A 12750-nucleotide genomic window follows, 5' to 3' on the forward strand; every position below is an offset into this window, starting at 1 on the left:
TATTATTAAGATTGGAGACACATCCTCGGTAACACTCCACGAAGATACGCGAGTGGAGGACCGCCCCTATAACCAGAATCTCCTGGAGGGAGAATGTGACTTGAGCGCTGCTAGCTACAGTGGGACCGACATGTTTACAGGTGACAAAACTCATATTTGATACTGGCCCCGTTACGTGCCATATCCAGTTTATCGTATGGTTATGGAACTTGCGACATAGATAATGGAGATTTACTTTTAGTAATAATGAACCTAGTGAACTAACCTCAAAGTAATAATTGTTTTGATTACTAGAGGGTATCAATAATACCCTTAGGATTTAGTTCACTACCTACTTATTAGTTTTATATACGTGTTAAAACTAATGTACTTCTCGAGGATAACCAAGCTTTCAGGGAAACTTCACTTAACGATACAAAGTATGGTAGATACTTGTACACTTCATTCTGGATCGATAACCAACCACCAACTTTTAAGGAAATCAAGAGTTTTTCCTGGGATAACTTTACTTATCATTAAAAAGGTTGCTTAAGAAATGAATAACCAAACTACTTTTATAAGAAAATATGGAATTTTCTTGGGAAACAACTTTTCATAAAACCAAAGGAAACTTATTCTTTTACCAGAAACGAAACATGCTTATGAACTCACTAGCTTTATGCTGATATTTTTAAAACTGCTTGTATTCTCAGGTCCTCGTTAGACAGGTATTCCGCAATCTTTTGGAGAAGACGGAGCATATAGAAGTCTCGTGTTTACTTTTGTTCGTACTGATGTATATATATAAAACATGTATTACTTTTCTTTCAAACAAATGTAAATATTCCTATGTAATGTAATGGTTGTGTTTACTATGCTTGCTATGTACATTGGTTGTGATACTTCAAATGACGTCCTCCGCCTTTCCGCCATCGGTTTCGGGGTGTGACAAAGACTCCCCAACATTCTTACAACACTTTTGCCTAAATCACAATCGCAACCCAATGCCTTACCCCTAATTTATCAATTCGAACCGCACACAGAGTCGAGCACGCACTCGACCGAACACCCAAATTGAACTCAATTCATGACCGGAACCCCAGCCTGATTCCCCAAATTCTACTATGAAGCACCAAGAAGACGCAATTCACATGCTGGGGAGTTTTACCGAACTCCCAACTCACACAACCCTCAAACCAAATAGTCGCTTGGGCCACCTTCCTCCCTGACAAGGATGCAGAACTTATCCTAGTTTCATAACCGCTCCTTCTCCTGAATATTTGCATGATTCTCCCCCACTTTGATTCGACAAATACTCATGGAACACAAGAATTAAAGGATTTACCTAATCCTTCTTACCCCCTAACGGTCTACTGAAGACTTCCTGAAGCCCAACAACATTATTTATCCCAAATACTTTAGATGATACTACACCCAACACTTGTAACCCTTAGAGTTGATGCCTAAACTAAAACCTGAGCAATGGACCACCTCTCTAGTCGCCCTTAAACGCCAATCAATATGTTTAGAAAGACTAATGAATCCTAACGATACAAAAGAGTTAACCCACTGAATCCTGACCATAATCCTCCTCACAACGCTACTGAACCGATCTTGACTATCACCCAACATGCAACCGAACACTTGGAGCTCGCTATACGATAAATGACCTTTGAATAACCACTAATGATTCATGGCATGCAAAAGGCGTAAGATACTACCGAAAGATACAATCCAACGATGACATAATCACAACCCAAAGACAATACGGACCCAACATACTATAAGATTCCAGGCAACAAGAAACCGATAGCCACCGAAATTCGTAAACGATAACACACTTGCCGAACCATCTGCTGGAGCATTGGTTTCCATTGCCTCCGTAGGGAATAATCTCTACTGACATGATCAACCTGCTATCTTCATAGCAACCCATAGTTCTTGATTGGCAAGCTCCATGGTGCCTTTCTTGCACGCGATGCACCGACCCCGACCCTGCTTGCCTCTCCAACCCAGTTTAGAAATCTTAGGTCTCTTCCCAAGACCCTCTACTAAATGCACCCGACCTGATCCTCTCTCCCCAAGGTACCCAAAATCGATCTCCCGCCCTTAGACTTTGTGCTTCATATCATTCAGGGTCTAGTAGCTTGGAACCCTCACCAGCTCAATCGTCAACAAATTAACTGCAGTTGGAGTAAACTTTACCCTAACCAGGCTACAAACTACTCCCAAGACATAGTCTCTAATCCCGAACAAGAGATCCAAAGTGAACCGAACCTTAGCTCCTAAGGGGTAGGAACTAGTGCGGATAATACTTTCCATCTCCTTAGTCCAATGTGAACCCAAATCCCCCGAGCATTCCTTCCAGTAACTGGCTCACCACCAGAGCCGGTACCAAACCCTAGTCCTTCCCCATATGTGCTCATCCTCATCCTGTAAGGCAACTATTCCCACGATCCAAGCATAACCAAGAATTTTCCTCCCAGTAAACTTCTTAGATTCTCCAAGGTTCTAACCGATTCGAGTATGGATCTTGTGATTTCAGTAGTACGAACCCAATACTACCTTCCATACCTATCCATACTTTCCCCAACAATCCTCTTAAAACCTCTAAGTCACCTACTCCTCTGATGCACCAAACATCTTCTAAACAACAACACGATATTCACCGAAGCACCTCCTAGGCTCCCCCTAGGTAACCAACCTCACTTAGTATCCCTTTTAACTTACTAGAGCATATGTTAGGCTTTCTTAGGCTCCTAAACTCACCCTACCATCAGCTGCTAAAGAACTCCCCATGATGCCAGCCATCCACCTCCTGAATATCATCATATTCACTTAATAACCGACTCACATCATTCAAGAGTTCCACAAAGCACAAAGCAAGCAGCATTAGCGCAAATATCTCCAACCCATGAACTATCATAGAACATTCAACCCACATACCACAACTCATGCTATCCACATCCAACCTCATTGTCGGCTGCCTTATGCATGCAAATTATACCCAAAAAAGGATCTAATAGACTGTCGAATAATAGACTCTACCTTAGGACCAAAACCAGACAAGGAACAAGAAATAAGGCCAAATAAGTTATTCTAAGGCTATAAGATCTTAACCATATATAATTTTCAAACCATACATTTAGCAGTTACAATACCAATAGTCATTCTCATTCCAGCATAGCATCCAATATCCCCAAGGCTACAAGCATCACATATCAAGCCAATCTATCGCTGACTACTCAGCACTAGCATGCAAGTCTACCAGCTCATACAACATATAAAGGCATCTCTCCTAGCCCTAACTAGCATGCAATTGACAAATCATAAATCAAGTCATAACAGATAACATATATGGGTATTATAGGAAAACTTACTTGAGCTCGGCTAATTGCATGCACCACACCCTTTCATGTCTTAGAAATGTTAAATTTTTTCCCTAAAAACATTTTTCTTTTTTTTGTGAAAGCTTTACAGATCCTCAGTTTGGGTTCAGACACACCCGAAAGTATGCCCGAATCCCTCAAACCAAGGCTCTGATACCAACTTGTAACGACCCAAAAATCAAGGGTAAAAATTTCATTTTTCAATATAGTTAAATACAAATGTTACTTCATCCAATCATTCAAAACATTTCTTAAATAAAACATTTATCATAGTTACGTCCAAAAATCACGTAATGCGGAAAACATGGGTGTGTGTGCTATAATCAAGTCGGGCCCATTTTTCCCAAACCAATGATACCTGAAACATAAACTAAATTGTAAGCACGAAGTTTAGTGAGTTCCCCGTAGCATACACCACATAATCCACATAACCACATAAACCATATCAATCACATAAGCCATGCATATAAACGTATAAGGATGTCGTGGGCTCCTCCTAGGGTCTTACTCCAGGATGCCTTGGGCTCCCCCCAAAGGTCTTACAACTGTGTGTCATGGGCTCCCCCATGGTCTTTACTTGGAAAGCCATGGGCTCCCGCACATGGTCTAACATCCAAGTGCGATGGGCTCCCCCATGGTATTTACCTAGAAAGCCATGGGCTCCCCCACATGGTCTTACATCCAAGTGCCATGGGCTCCCACAATGGTCGTGCATGCAAATATCAAGTAAAAAACTAGCATATCACATAGAATATAACTAACTAGTATGCCAGATATCACTACATCAACTAGTATACCATATATCCCAAAATGGGCCGGCCTTGGTTCCTTCGACCCATTGGTATGGTGAGGAGATTCACCTCGCACTGCTGAAACTCCGTAAAAGAAATCCTTAGCAATTAGGTTCCAAACCATGAACCATAATCATACTTGGGGGTAAATTCACCATTTTACCCCTAGCCCAATAAGATTCATAACTAAGTCCCAAGTCCAAAACCGACAAGGCCCAAAACTATAAAATCCATAAAAGCCCATTAATGGCCCACTAATGGCCTAATTTTCCAAATTGGGCAGAATATTCCCTAACTCCTCACATGGGCCTTCCTTTTAAGCCCAAACACATTCTTAGCCGAAGTCCGTTCATAATGGCTCAAGAGTCTTCCCTTTGCTAATGGGTCCGAAATCCTTATCCAAATCTATTAATGGGCTACTTGGCCCAATAAGGTCCAACCAAAACAACCATGACCCAAAGCATATAAACCGGACCACTAACCTAAAATATGACTAGACCCAAAACTGAATAAGGCCCAAAGGACTTACAAGCTCGCACAAAGCCCAAAACCCAAATAGAGTGCGTAAGCCCTATGTACCCCTCCAGTACGCTCAGCATTCTATCCCTTCAAGCAGTATGCGATGCGTACTCTAATTTACGCACGACGTACATGCAAGATGTGCACATTTTGCCATTAAGTGCTTAATACTTGGGATTTAAACGTCAAAATTTAGATCTGAGTCCATTAAGACGTCCTAAGGCATAAAGTTGGCAACTTTATGCCTTTGCATACTCCATATGCTCCCAACAACCCTTCACAACCCATTAAGACCTTTCCAAGGGTCTTAACTCACGCATGAGGTTAAAACACCCATCAAGACTACATTTTTATGGTACTAATGAACCAAGGGACCTCATATCTACTCTTCCTAAGCTCTGGAGTTGCTCAAACTCCCATGAGATGATTCATGAACACAAAAGGGGATAATAGCAAACCGTAACTCAATCTAATGATTAAGATGACAAGGTTAAGGCTTTATACCTCCAGAATATCCTCAAGATGATCTAAATGTAGGATCTTGAAGCTCAATGTGCCACCAAGCTTGATCACTATCTTCTCCTTCTTAGATAACCTCTAAAATGGCCACCAATACACTCTCTAAGGTCAAGAAACACTCTCACAAGGAAATATGAGGTTAAGGGACGAAATAGGGCTGTAGAGGTTTGCTAGGGTTTAGCTTCAATGACTTAAGGATGTTTAAATTGGTGTCAAGTTTGAAATTTAGGGTTTTTCATATTCTCCATGTATGCCCCGCGTACCCTCTAGTACGCCCAACGTATGTGCTGACCCTCCGCAATCATCCATCCTTAGTATGCTAAGCATACTTCAAGAGTACGCCCATTTTATGAAGGGACCATTATGTAATAATTTTCATTTCAAGGTTATAAAAAGTAACTACCAAATTTGGAGTGTTACACTCCATATCCTTTGAGACATTTTTGCAAAACCCTAGCCCCCAAGAGTGTGTTTTAAGCCCTAGAGATTGTTTTTGGTGTGTTAGAGGAATGAGAAGTTGCATCTAGAAGCCTTGAAGTGGAAGCAAGCTTGTGGATCTGGGAATTTTTGCCCTTTTGTAAAGCTCCAGAAGGTATGAAGTCTATACCTTGATGTCTTAGTTGTTAGATCCTATTTTTAGGAGTTTTATGTTGCTTTTTTTTTTGTCCTAAAGGTCCCATGCTATGCATGTTTGGTTATTGTCATTTTGAGGTGTCATTCAAGACCCTAGGAAGGGTCATAAGCCATAAAAATGAGGTCCCAATGGCTAGAATTGTCTTATGCATCCTATAGAAGGTTTTAATGGATTAAGACCTTGTGTTAAGGACTTTATTGACGTGCAATGTCATAAAGTTGGAGACTTTATGACTCTAGGGTGCATTTGGACCATAGATCTGAAGTATGAACTTAAGTGCTTAAGCCATTAAACACTTAATGAGGATTTGAGGTTTGCGAGGTTATGTCCTGCATAGATGGGAGTACACCCCACATACTCGGTCAACTCCTTGTAACCTGGTGAATGAGAGGCTTCGCGTACCTTTGGGTTAGGCCCTACGTACTCGCATGAGTCAACCCTTGTTGAGTTGGCTCGGTTGAGTCGACTCTGCTGGGCTGACTCAGTTGGTTTAGTAGGTTTGACCAGTTGGCTTTGAGTTTGACCATGTTCGACTAAGTTTGACTTTGAGGGCATTTTGGGTATTTCGGGATTTTGATGGAATTGGTCACTTGGTGGATGTAGGTATTGTGTAGAGAGATGAGATTCAGAGTTGGGCCTCATCAGTTCTGTCCAGTTTGCGAGGTGAGTTCTGCTCACTATACTTGCGGGTCGAAGGCACCAAGGCCAACCCATTGGTTTGATAAGTTGATATATGTTGATATGCTGAGTATGGAATATATATGTATGCTAGTTTTGATATGCTAGTCTGGTAGATCTGTAGGACTAACTGTGATACTGTCTGATGATCTGTGTATGTTAATATCAGTTATATGTCGACATATTGTGTGGCTTGGATTGAGGTTTTACTGCTCCGTGCGGTAGCCAACAAACCATGGAGTAATACATATATGAGGTAAGGGCCGGGGAGGGCTTATCACACTCATACTGAGGGCTCATGAGCATTCCAGATACGAGTTGATGGCCGAGAAAGGCATGCCAGACTCGTACTGAGAGCTTAGTGGTATTTAGTCTGAGGACTGATTTGTTGACGGATCAAGCCAGACATAAGTTGTGGGCCGAGGGCAAGCCATACTAATGGTGTGGGCTCATGGGTAATCCATTCTGTTAGCTGTGGACCCATTGCATGCTATTATAGTTTATGTGTTATTTGTTGTGTGTTGGTATTTTGGGGGAAATCAATAAGCTTTGGACTTACAGTTTTGAATTATGTTTCAGGTACCTTAGAGGGTCGCGTGAAGGCGAAGGCGTGATCTTGTACCTCGTCGTATTTTGTTTTATGATTTTGGGAAAACTATGATATTAAACATGTTTTGAAAATTATTTTGTAAACAATGATGATTTATGGGTTTTTTTAAAAAATTTAAAAATTTCATGACTTTTACAAATGTTCAACAAAATTTGATTGCATGTACAACATATCCAAGTGATTCCAAACTTCATTCGACATATCACACTTAGCCAATTGGATGCCAATTGATAGAATAACATAATTGTGGATCCAAATGATAATCTTAGAATTATTAATCTCCCACATATTAAGTAAAGTTGCATAATTAGTGACTTTCTTATCTGGCGGTTTTCCTTTTACACCGACAATAATACCCTATATTTGTTTACCACATAGAAATTTCTTCATTAAATAACTATATAACATTAGGCATACTCTTTCCATTAAGTTAAGTATTAATTTACAGGAGATAATCATCTTTTAGAGCCATAGTGCCAATAATCGAGAAAAAAAACTTATATCTAGCACCCAAAAACAAGTACTAAACCTGTAACAAACGACGACAACAAGAATTTAATACTAACGAAATCGGAAAACACACCCAACAAACAAACAAAATCGAAACTAAAAAGCCTGATACATGATAATGGTGCTTGCTATAAAGTCTTCTACAGTCATCAAATCAATAGTGGTGTATCGAATAAAACTTTGATAACATGTAAATTGATAAACACAAACAAAAAACGGCTATGGTTTATTATTAAAAGGAAAAGTTAATTAAAAAAAACTATAAATATGAAAGGTATTTAAGATTAACTAGCTAGCTAAAAGGCTAAATAAAATCTTCATATAAGATAAACCCAAATACTCTATTAAATGATAGAATTGTGTAGTTAACTTGTTTCCGAAATGTTTGAACTTTATGTAACTCTAGCTACTCGCTTTTGTATAAACTTATTGTTGTTGGAAAAGATAAAAGATATCTTTCAGTTTATCATAGAGCATACATACAGTTTATCATATTCACCATTCATAAAATTTATAAATATCATATTTACCCTTCATAAAATTTATAAATATCATATATGTCATTTTTAAACATCAAAATATCATATATATGCTATTCTTAAATATCAAAATATCTATATATATATATATATATATATATATATATATATATATATATATATATATATATATATATATATATATATATACTTTTTAGACATCAAAATGTTAATGAAAATATTTTAAAATACCTCTATCTACAACATAATAACAATCAACAACAAAAACTAAACAATCAAAATATATATTCCATAGAAATGGTTGAAGATAAATCTTTTTGTCTGTTAAGAAGCCGATATTCTAACAATGTAGAAGTTTACATTCCATTATCATAGACGTAATGATATTATGGTTAAATTTCTTAATTATTATAATAATTCTAAGGTATAAAAATGATTATAAAATATTAAAAACATTATAATAAAATATTTGGATAAATATGATATTTTAAAGGTTTATGAAGAGTAAATATGATATTGAGAAATTAAACTGGATAAATATAATATTTTAAAATTTAAGAGAGTACACATAAAATTCTCCCTAATTATATATAATAATCTGATACGGACATTATTGAATTAAACAATAACTAAAAGATTAAATTTATAAGCACTTAATAATTTCATTGAGGCATTAACTCTCGCATACATTTAAAGTAAACAAAACCAGGTAAATTTAATACGTATATGACTATATGCTCACATTTAATGACCGAAACGAAAACTAGTATGATGTTATCATTTAATTACGGCCAAATTTCATAAAACCTTTCGTACTTGTAAAAAATATTCGAATATATCCTCAATTAATGTCCTTATATTTGCCAAAAAAATATATGTTTTTATTTTTCACTTATCACAGTTTTTCAGATTATCATGATATCAATTCTAAAAATATATGTTTTTATCTTTTTACTTGTGATAAATGGTTTTTTAGGTTACTATGATATTAACTTTTAAGAAAACTTTTAAGTTTATTATTATTATTATTATTTTATGTTTTTACCCTTAAGTTCACATTTTTTTTAAACTTTTACTTATTTTTTTTTATCGTATATGTATTCTTGAAAACGTATTTATTGGCAAATATGAGGGTATTAATGGAAATAAAAACAAACTTAATAATATTAACTTTGCAAACCTGTAATCATATTTCAAATGGTAAAACTCGACATTTGTTTAACAAATACGAGGGCATTAATGGACATTAAAAATAACTTAGGGTAAAACCAACATTTTTGACAAATATAAAGACTTTTATGGCATTTGGCCTTTAATTATTTGTTCCCGGTACATACGAAAATTCATGGTAACAATATGTTATTTTAGCTCTCATGCTTTAGTCTAATTCTAAGCATCAAATACTCTCGTGTTACTCTTAATAATTCATGTAATAATACAATCTCTTACGCCTCCTCGTGTCTTTGTTGGACCCATTGACTTTGAGTTCCATATTTCGAAAAGACAGACATCATTGATCTCGAGTGTAACACCTAACACATCTTCTATCACGTTCTTTATTGGTTACTTATTGTCATTAAGCCGAAAACAAGGGAGTTGTATACTCTACGCATTCCATTAATAAACAGGCAAAGAATTACCCAACACCAAATAGGTAAAAACCCTAAAACTACAAACTATGTGTATCAATGTGCAAAGTCTCAAAACTTACGTGTATGATTTGTAGTACCTTAGAAACCCCAGGGTACCAGAGTGCAGCAAGCTACCAACCCCTCCATTACAAAATACTCCTAAAACTACGCATATTCCACAAGCTACTTCATTACACACAATGTCTGGCTCGGAGTGCCTCGAGAACCCTCCTGCATTGGTCTCCGGCGGTAATTCCGGCAATGTTTTGCAGATCGCCTCCCTCAATTCTTATGTTTCCGGGAATACTGATTCAAAAGTCGCACTTCTTTTTATTTCTAATATACATGGTACTCAACTCAACTCTATTTGTAATTTTCTTTCTGATCAACCAAGTCTGCTTGTTAGTGTTTCCAAAATTAGATGAAATTCCGAAAATACTTTACATATCAAGAAGCTAATTCATTAAAATACTTTTGCAAAGTGAATTTGATTGCAACATGTTAAGTATGTACGAATCCTACCGTTTTTGGTTTTATGATTTTTGCAAGTCCAAAATAGTTTGTATGAACGTCAGCTTGCTCTAATTTGTTTGTGTCTGGTACTTTATGTGCAGGCTATGGAGTTCCAAAGTTCAGGTATGCTTTGTAGCAAGAACATTAGAACAACACCTTATGTTAAAAAACTCATTTGTTTGTGGTTTACTTTAAGGTTAAATGCTAAAAATAGAAAGTAATGTTATTTTTATTTATCAGTGAATTATAGCATCCCATTTTGATTTCTTGTTATTGGGACGTTGTAGACTTGTAGTTCCATTTTGTTTGTTATTATTAAGGTACTTCCAGTTTTTATTTTTATTTATCTTTATCATGCATTATATTTTTGAAAATCGTCAATTATATTGGTAAAAATGGATTTGCATTTGAATGATATATTGATATTACTATTATATTAGATAGATTTTTTAAAACGCAATGAATTAAGACGCTGTATAAATATACGAAATGATGGTCTAAATTTGTAGGAAACTTGCCGACAAAGTTGCCTCTGCTGGATATTATGTAGTTGCCCCTGACTTCTTTCATGGAGACCCCATAACTCCTGAAACTCCGATTTCAGATTGGCTAAAGAATCATGGACCGGTTGGTTATTAAATTTTATTATTCTTCCATCATAAATATCCAATTCTCTTAAAAGCAATATTTCCTCTACTATTCCTTTTTTTTTTTTTTTTTTTTTTCCATATCTTTTTTAGGTAGAAGCAGTTGAACCCGCCAAACTGGTTATTAAGGCTCTTAAAGAGAAGGGTATAACTAAAATTGGCGCTGCAGGTTTTTGTTGGGGTGGTAAGAATAAAGTTCATCTACACCAAAAATGACAAACTTTCAAAGGTTATTTTCAAAGATGTGGAAGAGGAAAGACAATAATGTCTTTTACACATACGAGATAATGATAGTGATGCCTAGTCTTATTTTCATTTTGGGTGGGACTTGAAATTTTATTTTTTGTCTCATTAACATCAGAACAATGTAGTGTTCTGTCGTTTATTAAGTAAGGGCCTAATGCTATTATGTTAATTATAATTTGCTGATTTAATTGCATCAACCTGTTCTAATTAATAGGCAAGGTAGCTGTAGAGTTAGCAAAGGAGGATGATATACAAGTTGCTGCTCTTTTGCATCCTTCATTTGTCACTTTAGATGATATCAAGGGTTGGTTTTAATTTTATTCAATAATACTTCATAATTACTACTTAATTTCTAGATAGGGGTCCATGTTTCAATTTATCAAATTTAAGCCAAGAAGTTATTTTTTGTAATTTCTATTATGATTTTTAGGGGTTAAGGTTCCTACTGCCATACTCGGTGCTGAGATTGACAATAAAGCTCCACCAGAGCTTGTCAAAGAATTTGAGCTTGCTTTACAAGCAAAACTAGAGGTAATTAATTTCTTCTAGGCATTGTGAAGTGTACATTATGTCTTCCACCTTTCTATTTTTTATTTTATTTTTACTTTTTGGCGATGGCGGGACAAAAGTTTGCCATTATTTCCCATTGATATGAATCCAAGTCCTAGTTCTGGTTCAATACATGCTAGCATGTATTGAAAAACCTAATTTGCCTTGTTAAATTAGGCCATATATCTGAACAGGTAGCCAAGGAGATATTAATTTTTTCCGGTATGGTTAACTACTATGCTATGCAGGTGGATCACTTTGTGAAGATATATGGTGGTGTATCACATGGTTGGACGGTTCGATATAAAGATGAAGATGCAGAAGAGGTGAGTTCCGCACAAGAGGCTCATGAGGATCTTGTGGGTTGGTTTAACAAGCATCTTGATCCAAACTATTCAATAATATAAAGAAAGAGAGAGATCGAGAAAAATGTGACACTCCTCTACAAGTAAATAAAGCGTCATCATAGACGTGCATTTACATTTTCGACTTTTTGAATAAATGCTTACCTTAATAATGTCACACCCCGATATTCACATTATAAGTCTTACACATGTTATATTACATATTTAATTATAAAAGTGAGTCTTAGCGGAAGTCTTAGGTATTATTTATTTCCTTTGATGCAAGTACAGTCATGTGGGAGCTTTTACTCGATTCGAAGAACAACTTGCAAAACAGTTAATCAACAACTGTAAGTAGAGGCTTAGTGAATTCCTTTAAAATACCACATACCACAACATATATATATATATATATATATATATATATATATATATATATATATATATAATACATACACATAATGGCCTTCAGCTTAATAACTGGTTCGTACCTTGGCCTTCAGTTATATGTTGGTCCACCCTATATAGTCTTTAGCATGTAGCTGATCCGCTTTCTTTTGACCTTTAGCATTAAACTAGTCCGTCCGAGTTTATTGGCCTTCAGTACAAAGCTGGTCCGCCCTCAACAATATATATATATATATATATATATATATATATATATATATATATATATATATATATATATATA

The 12750-nt window shown here is 36.1% G+C and overlaps 1 protein-coding gene across 1 annotated transcript; it reads left to right on the forward strand.

Moving 5' to 3' along the window:
• The first annotated feature begins 9922 nt into the window (after positions 1–9922).
• LOC144997080 (endo-1,3;1,4-beta-D-glucanase-like) lies at positions 9923–12259 on the forward strand. Its single transcript, XM_078956903.1, has 7 exons — positions 9923–10108; positions 10375–10396; positions 10783–10900; positions 11014–11104; positions 11381–11470; positions 11597–11697; positions 11964–12259. Exons 1-7 carry the CDS (start codon positions 9961–9963, stop codon positions 12120–12122), a joined length of 729 nt encoding a protein of 242 aa, XP_078813029.1. The 5' UTR covers positions 9923–9960; the 3' UTR covers positions 12123–12259.
• Positions 12260–12750: the final 491 nt, after the last annotated feature.

This window comes from Lactuca saligna, chromosome 5 (genome assembly GCF_052625555.1).
Source record: "Lactuca saligna cultivar CGN05327 chromosome 5, ASM5262555v1, whole genome shotgun sequence".
Lineage (NCBI taxonomy): Eukaryota > Viridiplantae > Streptophyta > Magnoliopsida > Asterales > Asteraceae > Lactuca > Lactuca saligna.